Here is a 21265-nt window from a genome sequence, read left to right as displayed (position 1 = left end):
TCCTCCCCAGAGCAGAAACCACCTCCCCAGTGATGAATCCGTCACAGCGGTCACAGCGTGTCCCATACAGACGCTGGTAGTCTGACGTACAGATGTACTCACCACTCTTCTGATAGAACCCAGATCTAGCCAGGTCACACCCACACACTGGAGAGAGATAGAGATGGGGGGAGTGAGAGACAGAGGGGGGAGAGGGAGTGGGAGAGAATGGGAGAGAGAGGGAGGGAGAGGAGGAAAGAGAGAGAGAGAAAGAGAGAGAGATGGTGGATTAGGTTAAAGACGGATCACTCAAACTATTCTAAATGAACGGGCATGGAAAAAACTAAATACAAAACTGATTGCAGCAAGCTACAGTAATTCCTCGGCTTTAGCTTAGGTGGCAAAGCTAGTCTATATCCTGGGTTTGAACCCGTTTGGTCACATCTGCCCCACTTCCACAGTAAACTGTTCGAAATGAGCCAATTAGTGATTTATGGGGAGCTCAGAGGGTTGTTTAGTGGTGGTTCAGACAGAGAGGAACTTTGTTGGGTTTCATTAGGTTTCCTCCTCCCTGCTTGTCCAGACAGAAAATAAAGACAAGACAGACATAAACATGTGTGTGTGTGTGTATTTGTGTGCATGAGTGTGTTTCTGGGTGTCTTGTATGCAGTTTGTGGCTAACAGTTTGCTCTGATGTGAAAATAAAGACAATGTGGAAAAGTATTTTTCTCCAGAAGATCCAGAAACGACTCCTTCATTACAATCAATGAGACGGAACAAAATAACTTTCCTACATTTCATCACCAAGTTCTCCATGAGAAAAGAGAGAGAGAGAAAATGAGGGAAAGGAGAAAGAGAGGGGAATGGAGAGAGAACGAGAGTGAAAGAGGAGAAAGAGAGGGGAATGGAGAGAGAACGAGAGTGAAAGAGGAGAAAGAGAGGGGAATGGAGAGAGAACGAGAGTGAAAGAGGAGAAAGAGAGGGGAATGGAGAGAACGAGAGTGAAAGAGGACAAAGAGAGGGGAATGGAGATAGAATGAGAGTGAAAGAGGAGAAAGAGAGGGGAATGGAGAGAACGAGAGTGAAAGAGGACAAAGAGAGGGGAATGGAGAAAGAACGAGAGTGAAAGAGGACAAAGAGAGGGGAATGGAGAGAGAACGAGAGTGAAAGAGGAGAAAGAGATGGGAATGGAGAGAGAACGAGAGGGAAAGAGGAGAAAGAGAGAGGAATGGAGAGAGAACGAGAGGGGAATGGAGAGAGAAAGAGAGGGGAATGGAGAGAGAAAGAGAGTGAAAGAGGAGAAAGAGAGAGGAATGGAGAGAGAAAGATAGGGGAATGGAGAGAGAAAGAGAGTGAAAGAGGAGAAAGAGAGGGGAATGGAGAGAGAACGAGAGTGAAAGAGGAGAAAGAGAGGGGAATGGAGAGAGAACGAGAGTGAAAGAGGAGAAAGAGAGGGGAATGGAGAGAGAACAAGAGTGAAAGAGGAGAAAGAGAGGGGAATGGAGAGAGAACGAGAGTGAAAGAGGAGAAAGAGAGGGGAATGGAGAGAGAACGAGAGTGAAAGAGGAGAAAGAGAGGGGAATGGAGAGAGAACGAGAGTGAAAGAGGAGAAAGAGAGGGGAATGGAGAGATAACGAGAGGGGAATGGAGAGAGAAAGAGAGGGGAATGGAGAGAGAAAGAGAGTGAAAGAGGAGAAAGAGAGAGGAATGGAGAGAAAGAGAGGGGAATGGAGAGAGAAAGAGAGTGAAAGATGAGAAAGAGAGGGGAATGGAGAGAGAACGAGAGTGAAGGAGGAGAAAAAGAGGGGAATGGAAAGAGAACGAGAGTGAAAGAGGAGAAAGGGAGGGGAATGGAGAGAGAACGAGAGTGAAAGAGGAGAAAGAGAGGGGAATGGAGAGAACGAGAGTGAAAGAGGACAAAGAGAGGGGAATGGAGAGAGAACGAGAGTGAAAGAGGAGAAAGAGATGGGAATGGAGAGATAACGAGAGGGAAAGAGGAGAAAGAGAGAGGAATGGAGAGAGAAAGAGAGTGAAAGATGAGAAAGAGAGGGGAATGGAGAGAGAACGAGAGTGAAAGAGGAGAAAGAGAGGGGAATGGAGAGAGAACGAGAGTGAAAGAGGAGAAAGAGAGGGGAATGGAGAGAGAACGAGAGTGAAAGAGGAGAAAGAGAGGGGAATGGAGAGAGAAAGAGAGGGGAATGGAGAGAGAACGAGAGGGGAATGGAGAGAGAAAGAGAGGGGAATGGAGAGAGAACGAGAGGGGAATGGAGAGAGAAAGAGAGGGGAATGGAGAGAGAAGGAGAGAGGGGAATGGAGAGAGAAAGAGAGGGGAATGGAGAGAGAAAGAGAGTGAAAGAGGAGAAAGATGGAGAGGAATGGAGAGGGAAAGAGAGGGGAATGGAGAGAGAAAAGAGAGGGGAATGGAGAGAGAACGAGAGAGGGAAATGGAGAGAGAAAGAGAGGGGAATGGAGAGAGAAAGAGAGTGAAAGAGGAGAAAGAGAGGGGAATGGAGAGAGAACGAGAGTGAAAGAGGAGAAAGAGAGGGGAATGGAGAGAGAACGAGAGTGAAAGAGGAGAAAGAGAGGGGAATGGAGAGAGAATGAGAGTGAAAGAGGAGAAAGAGAGGGGAATGGAGAGAACAAGAGTGAAAGAGGACAAAGAGAGAGGAATGGAGAGAAAGAGAGGGGAATGGAGAGAGAATGAGAGTGAAAGAGGAGAAAGAGAGGGGAATGGAGAGAGAACGAGAGGGGAATGGAGAGAGAAAGAGAGGGGAATGGAGAGAGAAAGAGAGTGAAAGAGGAGAAAGAGAAGGGAATGGAGAGAGAATGAGAGTGAAAGAGGAGAAAGAGAGGGGAATGGAGAGAGAACGAGAGGGGAATGGAGAGAGAAAGAGAGTGAAAGAGGAGAAAGAGAGAGGAATGGAGAGAAAGAGAGGGGAATGGAGAGAGAAAGAGAGGGAATGGAGAGAGAACGAGAGGGGAATGGAGAGAGAAAGAGAGGGGAATGGAGAGAGAACGAGAGGGGAATGGAGAGAGAAAGAGAGAAAGAGGGGAATGGAGAGAGAGTGAAAGAGGGGAATGGAGAGAGAAAAGAGGGAATGGAGAGAGAAAGAGAGTGAAAGAGGAGAAAGAGAGAGGAATGGAGAGGGAAAGAGAGGGGAATGGAGAGAAAAAGAGAGGGGAATGGAGAGAGAACGAGAGGGGAATGGAGAGAGAAAGAGAGGTGAATGGAGAGAGAAAGAGAGGGGAATGGAGAGAGAAAGAGAGGGGAATGGAGAGAGAACGAGAGGGGAATGGAGAGAGAAAGAGAGGGGAGGCTCAGAGTGGAGGCTCAGTTCACCAACCCAAACCAACCCCAAGAGCCTCAGGACAACACTCAGAAAATCTGGCACGACTAAATCATCACAAAACAAAACAAAAATATATCACCTGTTGGAAAGACACCACAAAAATCTAAGTAAACTTCAATGCTATTTGGCTCTAAACAGACAGTACTTGGTGGCAGACTATCTGACCACTGTGACTGATAGAAAACATTTACTAGGTACAGACTCAGTGAGCACAGTCTGGCTATAGAGACCGAGTGTCACAGACAAACCTGGCAGCCCAGAGAGGACAGTCTGGAATTTAGAGACCGGTCGTCACAGACAAACCTGGCTGCCCAGAGAGGACAGTCTGGCTATAGAGACCGGTCGTCACAGACAAACCTGGCTGCCCAGAGAGGACAGTCTGGCTATAGAGACCGGTCGTCACAGATAAACCTGGCTGCCCAGAGAGGACAGTCTGGCTTTAGAGACCGGTCGTCACAGATAAACCTGGCTGCCCAGAGAGGACAGTCTGGCTTTAGAGACCGGTCGTCACAGATAAACCTGGCTGCCCAGAGAGGACAGTCTGGCTATAGAGACCGGTCGTCACAGACAAACCTGGCAGCCCAGAGAGGACAGTCTGGCTTTAGAGACCGGAGAGGGGAATGGAGACAAACCTGGCTGCCCAGAGAGGACAGTCTGGGAATAGAGACCGGTCGTCACAGATAAACCTGGCTGCCCAGAGAGGACAGTCTGGTGAAAGAGACCGGTCGTCACAGATAAACCTGGCTGCCCAGAGAGGACAGTCTGGCTTTAGAGACCGGTCGTCACAGATAAACCTGGCTGCCCAGAGAGGACAGTCTGGCTTTAGAGACCGGTCGTCACAGATAAACCTGGCTGCCCAGAGAGGACAGTCTGGCTTTAGAGACCGGTCGTCACAGATAAACCTGGCTGCCCAGAGAGGACAGGCTGTGCTCACTCTGCTCCAGGGGAGAGGTAGAGACAGAGCTGCATGTCCTACTACACTGTGACAAATACTCAGACCTAAGAGAATATTTCTTTCCAAAAATTATAATTCAATACAAATAATCTGAAACTATAAAAGATATAAAAAAATAAAGATAAATATTTATTGAGTGAAAAGCCAAAATGTGCAGTTTTGGCAGCCAAATATGTGTCCTCCTGCCACAACCTGAGGGACAGCCAGTGAAAAGTGCAAAGTAATGTCGATAATATTTCCCATCTGGTTTTGTTTTATCTTTCATACCATGTCATGTGTCTTCTCAGTCATGGGAGAGAGACTGTATTCTCAGTCATGTTGACACTGGTCTACTACCATTGCTTTAATGTATTGTTGTTCTCATTAATATTGTTGTTGTAGTTGTTGTTAATGGTAATCCCATGTCCACTACTACTATTATTATTGCTGTTGGTCCCACCATTTATTTATATATAAATATATATATATATATATTTTATATATAAATATATATTTTTATTTTATTTGTATTTTTCGATATGTATACTTTGACAATGTAAGTAAAAATGAACTTGCCATGTCAATAAAGTCAATTGAATTTAATTGAAAGAGAGGGGAATGGAGAGAGAAGGAGAGGGGAATGGAGAGAGCGAGAGAGGGGAATGGAGAGAGAAGGAGAGAGGGAATGGAGAGAGAGAGAGAGAGGAAAAAGGGGAATGGAGAGAGAAGGAGAGGGGAATGGAGAGAGAGAAAGAGAGGGAATGGAGAGAGCGAGAAAGAGAGGGGAATGGAGAGAGAAGGAGAGGGGAATGGAGAGAGAAGGAGAGGGGAATGGAGAGAGAAGTGAAAGAGGGGAATAGAGAGAGAAGGAGAGGGGAATGGAGAGAGAAGGAGAGGGGAATGGGGAGAGAAGGAGAGGGAATGGAGAGAGAAGGAGAGGGGAATGGAGAGAGGGGAATGGAGAGAGAGGAGGGAATGGAGAGAGCGAGAGAGGGAGGGGAATGGAGAGAGAGGGGAATGGAGAGAAAGAGAGGGGAATGGAGAGGAGAGGGGAATGGAGAGAAAGAAGGAGAGGGGAATGGAGAGAGAAGGAAAGAGGGGAATGGAGAGAGAATGGAGAGAGGGAATGGAGAGAGAAAGAGAGGGGAATGGAGAGAGAGAGAAAGAGAGGAATGGAGAGAGAAGTGAAAGAGAGGGGAATGGAGAGAGAAGGACGAGAGGGAATAGAGAGAGAAGAGAGGGGAATGGAGAGAGAAGGAGAGGGAAAGAGGGAGAAGGAGAGGGGAATGGAGAGAGAAGAGAGAATGGGGAATGGAGAGAGAAAGAGAGGGGAATGGAGAGAGAATGAGAGGGAATGGAGAGAGAAGGAGAGGGGAATGGGGAGAGAAGGAGAGGGAATGGAGAGAAGGAGAGGGGAATGGAGAGAGCGAGAGGGGGAATGGAGAGAGAAGGAGAGGGAGGGGAATGGAGAGAGAAGGAGAGGGAATGAGAGAGAAACGAGAGGGGAATGGAGAGAGAAAGAGAGTGAAAGAGGAGAAAGAGAGAGGAATGGAGAGGGGAATGGGGAGAGAAGGAGAGGGGAATGGAGAGAGAAGGAGAGGGGAATGGAGAGAGCGAGAGAGGGGAATGGAGAGAGAAAGAGAGGGGAATGGAGAGAGAACGAGAGGGGAATGGAGAGAGAAAGAGAGGGGAATGGAGAGAGAAAGAGAGTGAAAGAGGAGAAAGAGAGAGGAATGGAGAGGGAAAGAGAGGGGAATGGAGAGAGAAAGAGAGGGGAATGGAGAGAGAACGAGAGGGGAATGGAGAGAGAAAGAGAGGTGAATGGAGAGAGAAAGAGAGGGGAATGAGAGAGAGGGGAAGAGAAAGGGGAATGGAGAGAGAAAGAGAGGGGAATGGAGAGAGAATGAGAGGGGAGGCTCAGAGTGGAGGCTCAGTTCACCAACCCAAACCAACCCCAAGAGCCTCAGGACAACACTCAGAAAATCTGGCACAACTAAATCATCACAAAACAAAACAAAAATATATCACCTGTTGGAAAGACACCACAAAAATCTAAGTAAACTTCAATGCTATTTGGCTCTAAACAGACAGTACATGGTGGCAGACTATCTGACCACTGTGACTGATAGAAAACATTTACTAGGTACAGACTCAGTGAGCACAGTCTGGCTATAGAGACCGGTCGTCACAGACAAACCTGGCAGCCCAGAGAGGACAGTCTGGCTTTAGAGACCGGTCGTCACAGACAAACCTGGCTGCCCAGAGAGGACAGTCTGGCTATAGAGACCGGTCGTCACAGACAAACCTGGCTGCCCAGAGAGGACAGTCTGGCTATAGAGACCGGTCCTCACAGACAAACCTGGCTGCCCATAGAGGACAGTCTGGCTTTAGAGACCTGTCGTCACAGATAAACCTGGCTGCCCAGAGAGGACAGTCTGGCTTTAGAGACCGGTCGTCACAGATAAACCTGGCTGCCCAGAGAGGACAGTCTGGCTTTAGAGACCGGTCGTCACAGATAAACCTGGCTGCCCAGAGAGGACAGTCTGGCTTTAGAGACCGGTCGTCACAGATAAACCTGGCTGCCCAGAGAGGACAGGCTGTGCTCACTCTGCTCCAGGGGAGAGGTAGAGACAGAGCTGCATGTCCTACTACACTGTGACAAATACTCAGACCTAAGAGAATATTTCTTTCCAAAAATTATAATTCAATACAAATAATCTGAAACTATAAAAGATATAAAAAAATAAAGATAAATATTTATTGAGTGAAAAGCCAAAATGTGCAGTTTTGGCAGCCAAATATGTGTCCTTCTGCCACAACCTGAGGGACAGCCAGTGAAAAGTGTAAAGTAATGTCGATAATATTTCCCATCTGGTTTTGTTTTATCTTTCATACCATGTCATGTGTCTTCTCAGTCATGGGAGAGAGACTGTATTCTCAGTCATGTTGACACTGGTCTACTACCATTGCTTTAATGTATTGTTGTTCTCATTAATATTGTTGTTGTAGTTGTTGTTAATGGTAATCCCATGTCCACTACTACTATTATTATTGCTGTTGGTCCCACCATTTATTTATATATAAATATATATTTTTATTTTATTTTTATTTTTCGATATGTATACTTTGACAATGTAAGTAAAAATGAACTTGCCATGTCAATAAAGTCAATTGAATTTAATTGAAAGAGAGGGGAATGGAGAGAGAAGGAGAGGGGAATGGAGAGAGCAAGAGAGGGGAATGGAGAGAGAAGGAGAGGGGAATAGAGAGAGAAGGAAAGGGGAATGGAGAGAGAAGGAGAGGGGAATGGAGAGAGCGAGAGAGTGGAATGGAGAGAGCGAGAGAGGGGAATGGAGAGAGAAGGAGAGGGGAATGGAGAGAGAAGGAGAGGGGAATGGAGAGAGAAGGAGAGGGGAATGGAGAGAGAAGAGAGGGGAATGGAGAGAGAAGGAGAGGGGAATGGAGAGAGAAGGAGAGGGGAATGGAGAGAGAAGGAGAGGGGAATGGAGAGAGAAGGGAGGGGAATGAGAGAGAAGGAGAGAATGAGAGAGGGGGATGGAATAGAGGGAGAAGGAGAGGGGAATGGGGAGAGAAGGAGAGGGGAATGGAGAGAGAAGGAGAGGGGAATGGAGAGAGCGAGAGAGGGGAATGGAGAGAGAAGGAGAGGGAAATGGAGAGAGAAGGAGAGGGGAATGGAGAGAGAAGGAGAGGGGAATGGAGAGAGAAGGAGAGGGGAATGGAGAGAGAAGGAGACGGGAATAGAGAGAGAAGGAGAGGGGAATGGAGAGAGAAGGAGAGGGGAATGGAGAGAGAAAGAGAGGGGAATGGAGAGAGAAGGAGAGGGGAATGGAGAGAGCGAGAGATGGGAATAGAGATAGAAGCAGAGGGGAATGGAGAGAGAAGGAGAGGGGAATGGAGAGAGAAGGAGAGGGGAATGGAGAGAGAAGGAGAGGGGAATGCAGAGAGAATGAGAGGGGAATGGAGGGAGAAGGAGAGGGGAATGGAGAGAGAAGGAGAGGGGAATAGAGAGAGAAGGAGAGGGGAATGTAGAGAGAAGGAGAGGGGAATGGAGAGAGCGAGACAGGGGAATGGAGAGAGAAGGAGAGGGGAATAGAGGGAGAAGGAGAGGGGAATGGAGAGAGAAGGAGAGGGGAATGGAGAGGGAAGGAGAGGGGAATGGAGAGAGCGAGAGAGGGGAATGGAGAGAGAAGGAGAGGGGAATGGAGACAGAAGGAGAGGGGAATGGAGAGAGAATGAGAGGGGATGGAGAGAGAAGGAGAGGGGAATGGAGAGAAGGAGGGGAATGGGGAATGGGGAATGGAGAAGGAGAGGGGAATGGAGAGAGCGAGAGGGGAATGGGGAATGGAAGAGAGAAGGAGAGGGGAATGGAGAGAGAAGGAGAGGGGAATGGAGAGAGAAGGAGAGGGGAATGGAGAGAGAAAGAGGGGAATGGAGAGAGAATGAGAGGGGAATGGAGGGAGAAGGAGAGGGGAATGGAGAGAGAAGGAGAGGGGAATAGAGAGAGAAGGAGAGGGGAATGGAGAGAGAAGGAGAGGGGAATGGAGAGAGCGAGACAGGGGAATGGAGAGAGAAGGAGAGGGGAATGGAGAGAGAAGGAGAGGGGAATGGAGAGAGAAGGAGAGGGGAATGGAGAGAGAAGGAGAGGGGAATGGCGAGAGAAGGAGAGGGGAATGGAGAGAGAAGGAGAGGGGAATGGAGAGAGCGGGAGAGACTACCCGTGGCGACCCGTCATTCAGGGCTGGTTGCCAACATGGTCTCTTTTTTGTTTTCTTGAGTTAGGCAGCTCCAAAATGCAGGTGTTTTATCCTAGCTCGGTGCTTTCTGTGGTGGTTGGGCAGCCATCGGAAAATAGGGAGCGTAGAGTTTGGTAATGTTCTCTAATTGGGCCGTGATTGGCTACGTGTTCTGTCACTCATGGGGACACTACCTCACTGCAGAATCTACAAGAAGACATAAAAAAAGTCCCTTGTGTGCTGCCATAGAGTTACATTAGAAGTGCCCATCCAAGAAGGCTCAAGATCATTGGCCACAGATAAAATAACGTCAAATCCCGCTATACCTACCGTAGCTTTGATTGGGCTGATCATGTCAACATCACACTTTCAAAATCTTAGCTAGCAGTCATCATCATGAATCATCAGGAAGTCGACAATCTACTGGCAAATCCTTTTCAAACCTTGCCATATGAACAAAAATTATGAAGAGAAATTATACATAAAACAACAAACATCGGCCATTGGACATAAACATTACACAACAAGTTGGAAATCGCAAATTCAACAATGGTGGTTTGGAAGGAATCAGTGGCTAACCGCAAACATTGCAAAGCAATCACTATACTGCTATTCAGTGGAGTTGGTGTGTGGTCCAAGTCTGAGTTTAAACATTCAACATTGGCCGTGCTGTCAATCCAGCATGACTTCTGCCACGTTCAAAACATCTGGAAACTCAAAACTGGTAAACCTCAGATTTCAGTGGTTTAAGAAAACTGGGAACTCTGAAAAAAACGAGCTCCGACTGGGAAAATACGCTTTGAACGGTCATCCAACTCATAATTTCATGTCAGGAACTCAGTTCTCTTTCTAGAGCTCTGACCTGAAGATCACTGACGTCATAATTCAACTTGTTTTTTTCCCGAGTTCCCTGTTGTCTTAAAAGCTCCATAAATCCAGAGAATGCCTGACTTTGATGACACATTTTTTTATGACAACATTTGTCCACTAAAGACCTCCGCGCCACCTTCCTGCTCAAGTGAGCACAGCACAACAAGGTGTGTCCCAAAATGTATTGTATGGTCCTGCATAAATTATGTAATATGCCAGGGAGACATGTTTACCGTATAAAGAAAGTAATACTAAGTTAATGTTGTGTAGTTAGCTGTTAGTAGTACATGTGCCTCACCCTAATAATTTGGTCCCTTTTCCCGTTATAACTTAGCCTCCTGTTCTGACTTGCTTGCTTATATGCCCCCATTTATTTGTCCTACAGTTCTGACTTGGTGTGCATGGAGAACACTGCATGAACGGCCCATGTTATGAATTCTGTCGATGTACATTTCAAAAGTGCTGAACAAATAGTTATATTAACTACGTCTGACCTAGCTCACTCATAAATGTATTAACCTCTCTGGGGTAGGGGGCAGTATTTTGACATCCGGATGAAAAGCGTTCCCAAAGTAAACGGCCTGTTACTCAGGCCCAGAAGCTAGGATATGCATATAATTGGTAGATATGGATATAAAACACTCTACAGTTTCTAAAACTGTTCAAATATTGTCTGTGAGTATAACAGAACTGATATGTCAGGCAAAACCCCGAGGACAAACCATCCCCCCCAAAAAAAACATTTCAGCTTACCACTATTTTCAATGGCTAGTATTTTAATAATAAGGCCTCCCAGACTGCAGGTCCTAGGGTGTCCACTAGATGTCAACAGTCTTTAGAAAGAGTTTCAGGCTGGTTTTTGGAAAAATGACCCAGAAATTGTAGTTTTTCTATGTGGCTCCCACAAACCACATTTGAATAAGCAAGTCAGCCATATCAGCTATGTTTTTTAAAAGGCAGTAAATGAGGCTGAACAAACTGTTTCACTGCCAGACAAGACTCCGCTGATAGCCAGGTGTAGCAGTGGTCATGTGTTGGGACTCTGCTGTTGGGATTCTGCTGTAAGACAGCTTTATGTAGGCCCTAAGAGTATGTAGAAACTGTTTGTCACCGTTATAGTGCAATTGATGTATTGTGTTGTGTTGCTGGCATGCATCCCAATTTGGGGGGGGGATGGTTTGATGTATGTGCTTAAATAGCCACCGGAGACCACATGTACATGTGTGGGTTGTTATAGTAAACAGAGTTGATTCTCCACAGCTATTTGTCTGTAAGGTCTAGTGAAGAGAGAAACTGTATTAACTCTAGTGGGCGAGGTTCCTAAAAGGTCAGTGGGCATTCTAAAGGTTACACGACCACACCACACACACACACACACACACACACACACACACACACACACACACACACACACACACACACACACACACACACACACACACACACACACACACACACACACACACACACACACACACACACACACACACACACACACACACACACACACACACACACACACACACACACAGACACACAGACAAAAACACAGTAGGAGTCAGCAAACCCAGAGGATCAATACGTTTAAATCAGATCAGTGAATCAGCAATTACCACTCCATCTCTCTCTCTCTCTCTCTCTCTCTCTCTCTCTCTCTCTCTCTCTCTCTCTCTCTCTCTCTCTCTCTCTCTCTCTCTCTCTCTCTCTCTCTCTCTCTCTTTCTCTCTCAGCAGTGAGTTCAGTAGCATTGTGATGGATGGAGACGGCGAGAGAGAGGTTATTATAACGCCATTCTGTTGACTGTAGCAGCAGGCTCAGCTTTACCTAGCAAAGACTTATAGATGACCTGGAGCCAGTGGGTTTGGTGATGAATATATTGCGAGGAGTAGCCAACAAGAGCATACAGGTTGCAGTGGTGTGTAGTATATGGGGCTTTGGTGACAAAACGGATTGCACTCTGATAGACTGCATCCAGTTTGCTGAGTAGAGTGTTGGAGGCTATTTTGTAAATAACATCGCCGAAGTCAAGGATCGGTAGGATAGTCAGTTTTACGAGGGTATGTTTGGCAGTATGAGTGAAGGAGGTTTTGTTGCAAAATAGGAAGCGAATTCTAGATTTAACTTTGGATTGGAGATTCTTAATGTGAGTCTGGAAGGAGAGTTTACAGTCTAGGTATTTATAGTTGACACCCAGGTATTTATAGTTGTCCACATATTCTAAGTCAGTCTGTCTGTCTGTCTGTCTGTCTGTCTGTCTGTCTGTCTGTCTGTCTGTCTGTCTGTCTGTCTGTCTGTCTGTCTGTCTGTCTGTCTGTCTGTCTGTCTGTCTGTCTGTCTGTCTGTCTGTCTGTCTGTCTGTCTGTCTGTCTCTCTCTCTCTCTCTCTCTCTCTCTCTCTCTCTCTCTCTCTCTCTCTCTCTCTCTCTCTCTCTCTCTCTCTCTCTCTCTGTCTCTCTCTCTCTCATATCAAATCTAGTTTGTCACATGTGCCAAATACAACAGCTGTAGATCTTACTGTGAAATGCTTAGTTACAAGCCCTTAGTCCTTAACCAACAATGCAATTAGAAGAAAATAGAGTTAAGAAAATATTTACTAAATAAACTAAAGTAAAACATTTAAAATAAAGAAAATAAAAAAAGTTATAAAATATTAATAACAATTAAATAGTAATAACGAGACTATATACAGGGGGTACCGGTACCGAGTCAATGTGCGAGGGAACAGGTTAGTGTAAGTAAATTATAATGTACATGTCGGTAGGGGTAAAGTGACTTTAGTGGTTGTTCCATTAAAAGTTTTGTGATCATGATTAAGTACTTAGAGGTCATTTGTGGTTTCGTATGGTAACCTGCATCACCACTTCATTGCTCCAGACCAGCGCAAGGGGGAGTTACAGCACTGATTATGCTTTTGGGTCTGCCGTGTCTCTAACTGACAATGAATGGGGGACATAAACCTAAATAGAAACTGATAATTGTGTACGACTTCAGTATTACTAAAACTGTTGTTACACTAAGGTATGTTTTATTTTGTTAGGATTATTTTGCTCTTACTGTTGTAGTCTAGCCCACTACCGATCGGATTTGTTGTTATTTTGTTAGGATTATTTTGCTCTTACTGTTGTAGTCTAGCCCACTACCGACCGGATTTGTTGTTATTTTGTTAGGATTATTTTGCTCTTACTGTTGTAGTCTAGCCCACTACCGACCGGATTTGTTGTTATTTTGTTAGGATTATTTTACTGTTGTAGTCTAGCCCACTACCGACCGGATTTGTTGTTATTTTGTTAGGATTATTTTACTGTTGTAGTCTAGCCCACTACCGACCGGATTTGTTGTTATTTTGTTAGGATTATTTTGCTCTTACTGTTGTAGTCTAGCCCACTACCGACCGGATTTGTTGTTATTTTGTCAGGATTATTTTGCTGTTGTAGTCTAGCCCACTACCGACCGGATTTGTTGTTATTTTGTTAGGATTATTTTACTGTTGTAGTCTAGCCCACTACCGACCGGATTTGTTGTTATTTTGTTAGGATTATTTTGCTCTTACTGTTGTAGTCTAGCCCACTACCGACCGGATTTGTTGTTATTTTGTTAGGATTATTTTGCTCTTACTGTTGTAGTCTAGCCCACTACCGACCGGATTTGTTGTACAGCGCCTGAGTGGCGCAACAGTCCCAGACACTGCATAGCACTGTAACCTTTAAAACAAAATATATATTTCACCTTTATTTAACCAGGTAGGCTAGTTGAGAATAAGTTCTCATTTACAACTGCGACCTGGCCAAGATAAAGCAGAGAAGTGCGACACAAACAACAACACAGAGTTACACATGGAATAAATAAACATACAGTCAATAACACAATGGAAAAAAAATATATATATGCAGTGTTTGCAAATGAGGTAAGATAAGGGAGGTAAGGCAATAAATAGGTCATAATAATTACAGGCGAAATAGGCTAAATAATTACAATTTAGCATTAATACTGGAGTGATAGATGTGCAGAAGATGAATGTGCAAGTACTGGGGTGCAAAGGAGCAAAAAAAACAGTATAGGGATGAGGTAGTTGGATGGACTATTTACAGATGGGCTATGTACAGGTGCAGTGATCCGTGATCTGCTCTGACGGCTGGTGCGTAAAGTTAGTGAGGGAGATAGGAGTCTCCAGCTTCAGTGATTTTTGCAGTTCGTTCCAGTCATTGGCAGCAGAGAACTGGAAGGAAAGGCGTCCAAAGGAGGAATTGGCTTTGGGGGTGACCGGTGAAATATACCCGCTGGAGCGTTTGCTTCGGGTGGGTGCTGCTATGGTGACCAGTGAACTGAGATAAGGCAGGGGTTTACCTAGCAAAGATTTATAGATGACCTGGAGCCAGTGGGTTTTGCGACGAATATGAAGCGAGGGCCAGCCAAAGAGAGCATACAGGTCACAGTGGTGGGTAGTATATGGGGCTTTGGTGACAAAACGGATGACACTGTGATAGACTGCATTACATTTGCTGAGTAGAGTGTTGGAGGCATTTTGTAAATGACATCGCCGAAGTCAAGGATTGGTAGAATAGTCCGTTTTACGAGGGTAAGTTTGGCAGCATAAGTGAAGGAAGCTTTGCTGCAAAATAGGAAGCAGGTTCTATATTTAATTTTGGATTAGAGAGTTTACAGTCTAACCAGACACCTAGGTATTTGTCAGAACCGTCCACAGTAGTGATGCTGGACGGGTGGGCAGGTGCTGATAGCGATTGGTTGATGAGCATGCATTTAGTTTTACTGCCATTTAAGAGTATTTGAAGGCTACGGAAGGAGAGTTGTATGGCATTGAAGCTCGTCTGGAGGTTAGTTAACACAGTGTCCAATGAAGGACCAGAAGTATACAGAATGGTATCGTCTGCTTCGAGGTGGATCAGAGAATCAACAGCAGCAAGAGCGACATCATTGATGTATACAGAGAAAAGAGTCGGCCCGAGAATTGAACCCTGTGGCACCCCTATAGAGACTGCCAGAGGCCCAGACAACAGGTCCTCCGATTTTGACACACTGAACTATCAACATCGTTGATACACTTATTGATGAAGCTGGTGACTGTGGTGGAATACTCCTCAAAGCCATTGGATGAATCCAATCCAACATATTCCAGTCTGTGTTAGCAAAACAGTCCTGTAGTGTAGCATCCGTGTCATCTGACCACTTCTGTATTGAGCAGTTCACTGGTAATTCCTGCTTTAGTTTTTGCAAGCAGGAATGAGGAGGATAGAATAATGGTCAGATTTTCCAAAGGGAGGGCCAGGGAGAGCTTTGTAGCCGTCTCTGTGTGTGGAGTTTTTTCCCCCTCTGTTTGCACATGCTGGTACAAATGAGATAAAACAGATTTTCGTTGGCCTGCAATAAAGTCCCTGGCCACTAGGAGCACCGCTTCTGGATGAGCATTTTCTTGTTTGTTTATGGCCTTGTCGTGTCTTGGCTATGCCCGATTAAGTGATATGTCATGCTATTCTATAAAATAATTTCTCCGTAATTAATATTACCTGATTGAGCTAATCATGTAAATGTAACTAGAGAGTCGGTCACCACAAAATAATATTTATAGAGCTGTTATCTTCCGAATAAACTATTAAAGACCTAGTAATATTTTACATCAATAGCAGTCAATAATAATCGTTATCTTAATTCAGTATCATCTGAAAGTTGTAAATTCTTAGTAAACTGCACAAATCCTGGCTAACAAGTTGAATCAGCAATACAAAATTGGGTTTAATTGTTTATTTACTAAATACCTAACTAATCACACAGAATTACACATACACATAATTAAATCCTAACTTGATTACAAATTACGTCATGAAGGAAAACGTCCCTAGCGGGCGGAACAGATATGACAGCTTGTTACACAAAAGAAAAGGGGCTGGATTTGAGTGAAATAGCAGGTAGACTGAGGAACAAAGGGAAGAAGCTGTGCTATCGTAAGTAAGGTATCTTATGCATTCTAAATTACCGCCCATTTGGAAAAGGAAAATGCAATAAATAATTACTCTGAGCTGCGCTTCGGTAGGTTGGTGGTAGATGGAAGGCCGTGTTGCCCAACAGACTCCTTTGAAGAATGTCTCTGGTTGTCAATTTGGATACGTTGTAGTAACGTTGTTGGATGATAGACGGGATACTCTGTCTGTTCCTTCCTAACCCTCGTTTGCATCTGCTGTTGCTAACTCAACGGCTAGGAGGTATCACTTCTGTAGTGAATAAGAGTTCAAAGTTCAAACCATTCGTAACCAAAGCTCACGCTGATGTTGGCTTCGTTCTGTAGTTATTATCTGAACCATTCTGACATAGGACCGTCGTCCTCACGTCTTCGGAACAAGAGGTTACATTTTCGTCAAGGGCTTATATAGGAAGGGAGAGGAGGGCATGTTTGAAAAGTTTTATAGCCAATGTCCCTTCACAGGGGCGGACCACTGATTGAGCAGAGCCCTATCTTATGTAAACCCAAATCTCACATTTTAGAAGCTAAAATCACATTTCATCCCATCACAAATAATTTCATATTCAAACATTTAAATTGAACAACAATTTAATGTGAATCAGATAACTCCGATGTGTAGACTTTCCACTGTAGAGTTTGTCATCTTATCATTGATGATAATATCTCAGATGACAACCGAACTGACATCATATTCATTAAGTACCACCGCATATGTTCCATTGGTCGGATTACCAGAATATAGTTAATTTCCCCCCACCTTCTGATGTTCCCAGAATCTCTATGTTAACCATTGGTTTTGCAAATGTAACCTCAGTAGGGTAGAGAGAGGAAAAAGGGGGGAAGGGGTATTTATAACTGTCATAAACCTACCCCCCAGGCCAACGTCATGACAGCCTTATACAGCTCGTTGAGTGCGGCCTTAGTGCCAGTTTATGGTGGTAAATATACAGCTACAAAAAATATAGATGAAAACTCTCTTGGTAGATAGTGTGGTCTACAGCTTATCTTGAGGTACTCTACCTCACGCGAGCAATACCACACAGTACCTTAATATTAGACATTGCGCACCAGCTGTTATTGACAAATAGACACACATGATCGCCACTCATCAGACGTAACTGTCCTGTCCTGCCGATGCACTGAAAACCCAGCCAACTGTATATTATCCGTGTCGTCTTTCAGCCACGACTCGGTGAAACATAAGACATTACAGTTTTTCATGTCGTTGGTAGGATAGTTTCAAACGGAGTTCATCTAGTTTATTCTCCAGTGATTGCACAGTTTATTAATCAATGATTGTACGTTGGCCAATAGAACAGATGGTAGAGGTGGGTTACCCACTCGCCAACAAATTCTTACAAGAAAAAAACTGACCTTAGATCAGCGACTATGGAGAAGTTAATGCTACTCACAACGATCAACCAATAAACACTGTTGAAACGTATCAGAACTAACTGGGTGAGTGTGTGTCTGTGTGTGTGTGTGTTTGTGTGTGTGTGTGTTCATGTGCGTGTGCACGTGTGTGTGCGTGTGCGTGTGCGCGCACGCGTGTGTGTGTGTATATATATATATATCTGTGTGTGTGTATGTGTGTGTGTGGGAGAGACCATAGGCAGAGCTGATGCGTGTGTTTATCCCCTCAGGCAGCGATTCTTCAGGAGATAAGACGCAGGATAATACCTGTACATTTGAACATCTTGGCCACGTTCTGTTATAATCTCCACCCGGCACAGCCAGAAGAGGACTGGCCACCCCACATATGCTCTCTCTAATTCTCTCTTTCTTTCTTTCTCTCTCTCGGAGGACCTGAGCCCTAGGACCGTGCCCCAGGACTACCTGACATGATGGCTCCTTGCTGTCCCCAGTCCACCTGACTGTGCTGCTGCTCCAGTTTCAACTGTTCTGCCTTATTATTATTTGACCATGCTGGTCATTTGAACATTTGAACATCTTGGTCATGTTCTGTTATAATCTCTACCCGGCACAGCCAGAAGAGGACTGGCCACCCCACATAGCCCGGTTCCTCTCTAGGTTTCTTCCTAGGTTTTGGCCTTTCTAGGGAGTTTTTCCTAGCCACCGTGCTTTTACACCTGCATTGTTTGCTGTTTGGGGTTTTAGGCTGGGTTTCTGTACAGCACTTTGAGATATCAGCTGATGTACGAAGGGCTATATAAATAAATTTGATTTGATTTGATTTGATTCATCCCTAAATAGTGCACTACTTTTGACCAGAGCACGATATCCAAATCAAATCAAATCAAATGTTATTTGTCACATACACATGGTTAGCAGATGTTAATGCAAGTGTAGCGAAATGCTTGTGCTTCTAGTTCCGACAATGCAGTAATAACCAACAAGTAATCTAACTAACAATTCCAAAACTACTGTCGTATACACAGTGTAAGGGGATAAAGAATATGTACATAAGGATATATGAATGAGTGATGATACAGAGCAGCATAGGCAAGATACAGTAGATGGTATCGAGTACAGTATATACATATGAGATGAGTATGTAAACAAAGTGGCATAGTTAAAGTGGCTAGTGATACATATATTACATAAGGATGATATAGAGTACAGTATATGCGTATGCATATGAGATGAATAATGAAGGGTAAGTAACATTATATAAGGTAGCATTGTTTAAAGTGGCTAGTGATATATTCACATAATTTTCCATCAATTCCCATTATTAAAGTGGCTGGAGTTGAGTTAGTGTCAGTGTCAGTGTGTTGGCAGCAGCCACTCAATGTTAGTGGTGGCTGTTTAACAGTCTGATGGCCTTGAGATAGAAGCTGTTTTACAGTCTCTCGGTCCCAGCTCTCGGTCCCGGATGATAGCGGGGTGAACAGGCAGTGGCTCGGGTGGTTGATGTCCTTGATGATCTTTATGGCCTTCCTGTAACATCGGGTGGTGTAGGTGTCCTGGAGGGCAGGTAGTTTTCCCCCGGTGATGCGTTGTGCAGACCTCACTACCCTCTGGAGAGCCTTACGGTTGTGGGCGGAGCAGTTGCCGTACCAGGCGGTGATACAGCCCGCCAGGATGCTCTCGATTGTGCATCTGTAGAAGTTTGTGAGTGTTTTTGGTGACAAGCCGAATTTCTTCAGCCTCTCAAGGTTGAAGAGGCGCTGCTGCGCCTTCTTCACGATGCTGTCTGTGTGAGTGGACCAATTCAGTTTGTCTGTGATGTGTATGCCGAGGAACTTAAAACTTGCTACCCTCTCCACTACTGTTCCATCGATGTGGATTTCCTGAAGTCCACAATCATCTCCTTAGTTTTGTTGACGTTGAGTGTGAGGTTATTTTCCTGACACCACACTCCGAGGTCCCTCACCTACTCCCTGTAGGCCGTCTCGTCGTTGTTGGTAATCAAGCCTACCACAGTTGTGTCGTCCGCAAAATTGATGATTGAGTTGGAGGCGTGCGTGGCCATGCAGTCGTGGGTGAACAGGGAGTACAGGAGAGGGCTCAGAACGCACCCTTGTGGGGCCTCAGTGTTGAGGATCAGCGGGGTGGAGATGTTGTTGCCTACCCTCACCACCTGGGGGCGGCCCGTCAAGAAGTCCAGTATCCAGTTGCACAGGGCGGGGTCGAGACCCAGGGTCTCGAGCTTGATGACGAGCTTGGAGGGCACTATGGTGTTAAATACCGAGCTGTAGTCGATGAACAGCATTCTCACATAGGTATTCCTCTTGTCCAGATGGGTTTGGGCAGTGTGCAGTGTGGTTGAGATTGCATCATCTGTGGACCTATTTGGGCGGTAAGCAAATTGGAGTGGGTCTAGGGTGTCAGGTAGGGTGGAGGTGATATGGTCCTTGACTAGTCTCTCAAAGCACTTCATGATGACGGAAGTGAGTGCTACGGGGCGGTAGTCGTTTAGCTCAGTTACCTTAGCTTTCTTGGGAACAGGAACAATGGTGGCCCTCTTGAAGCATGTGGGAACAGCAGACTGGTATAGGGATTGATTGAATATGTCCGTAAACACACCGGCCAGCTGGTCTGCGCATGCTCTGAGGGCGCGGCTGGGGATGCCGTCTGGGCCTGCAGCCTTGCGAGGGTTAACACATTTAAATGTCTTACTCACCTTCGGCTGCAGTGAAGGAGAGTCCGCATGTTTTCGTTGCAGGCCGTGTCAGTGGCACTATATTGTCCTCAAAGCGGGCAAATTGGGTACTATTTGAGACACTGCCCTTGTCTTCTATCCTAAAACCTGGAGCTCGGGAGGGAAAACCGCTGCTGCCTAAACTCATCTCCCTGTAATCTCACAATGTCTCCCTAGCAACCACACGTTGGCTTGGTGATTGGACCAGCGTGGCAGTGGTTGCTATAGCTACGGGAAGCTCCGATCCCCTCTAACCCATATCTCTCTCTCTAACTATTTTCTCTGTTTCTCTCTCTGTTTCTCCCCGTCGCGCTCTCCCTACCCCCTTCTCTTTCCATAACACTCTCTGTCCTTCTCTCTTCCTTCTTTCATCTCTCTTACCCCCTCTCTCCATCTCTCTCCATCTCTCCTACTCCCTCTTCCAATCTACCTCTATGGAGGTAGATTGTCATGGTGTGCCAAGAAATAGATAGAACACGAGTCACAAACTGGTCTGGACAGGTTTGATCTGATCTGGACAGGTTTGATCTGATCTGGACAGGTTTGATCTGGTCTGGACAGGTTTGATCTGGTCTGGACAGGTTTGATCTGATCTGGTCAGGATTGATCTGGTCTGGTAAGGTTTGATCTGGTCTGGACAGGTTGATCTGATCTGGACAGGTTGATCTGGTCTGGTAAGGTTTGATCTGGTCTGGACAGGTTGATCTGATCTGGACAGGTTGATCTGGTCTGGTAAGGTTTGATCTGGTCTGGACAGGTTGATCTGATCTGGACAGGTTGATCTGGTCTGGTAAGGCTTGATCTGGTCTGGACAGGTTTGATCTGGTCTGGTAAGGTTTGATCTGGTCTGGACAGGTTGATCTGATCTGGACAGGTTGATCTGGTCTGGACAGGTTTGATCTGGTCTGGACAGGTTTGATTTGGTCTGGCGTTCTACAGAACCCACCTGTAAGAAAAGCTTCCACGATCGTTCCTTGGTGCTTTAAACCTGTTCCTTTCTCAAAGGGAAGTTTTACTAGAGACAAATTGATACAGGCAACGTCTTACAGTAGTCCTGATACACTGGACATTGTAGAAATCTGTTTTGACTCAGAAAACTGCTGACAGAATATTTGTAAGGTTATGGAACCTGACGCTTCCTTGTGTGTGTGTGTTCGAGTGTGAGTGGGTGACTGAGTGTGTGTGTGTGTGTGTGTGTGTGTGTGTGTGTGTGTGTGTGTGTGTGTGTGTGTGTGTGTGTGTGTGTGTGTGTGTGTGTGTGTGTGTGTGTGTGTGTGTGTGTGTGTGTGTGTGTGTGTGT

The 21265-nt window shown here is 45.4% G+C and overlaps 1 protein-coding gene across 1 annotated transcript in view; it reads right to left on the bottom strand.

Annotated features, from left to right (window-relative positions):
- The window catches only part of LOC124010381 (actin-binding LIM protein 3-like), a 111255-nt gene that overhangs the window by 46100 nt on the left and 43890 nt on the right, over nt 1-21265 (bottom strand). The window contains exon 3 of the mRNA XM_046322767.1: nt 1-147. This exon is cut by the window's left edge and continues 37 nt beyond it. Coding sequence (XP_046178723.1) covers nt 1-147 — 147 coding nt within the window. The remainder of the gene's footprint in view (nt 148-21265) is intronic.

This window comes from Oncorhynchus gorbuscha, linkage group LG23 (genome assembly GCF_021184085.1).
Source record: "Oncorhynchus gorbuscha isolate QuinsamMale2020 ecotype Even-year linkage group LG23, OgorEven_v1.0, whole genome shotgun sequence".
In the NCBI taxonomy this organism is placed as follows: Eukaryota; Metazoa; Chordata; class Actinopteri; order Salmoniformes; family Salmonidae; genus Oncorhynchus; species Oncorhynchus gorbuscha.
Note: the sequence above shows the minus strand (reverse complement) of the source record. Positions and strands in the feature narration are given on the sequence as shown.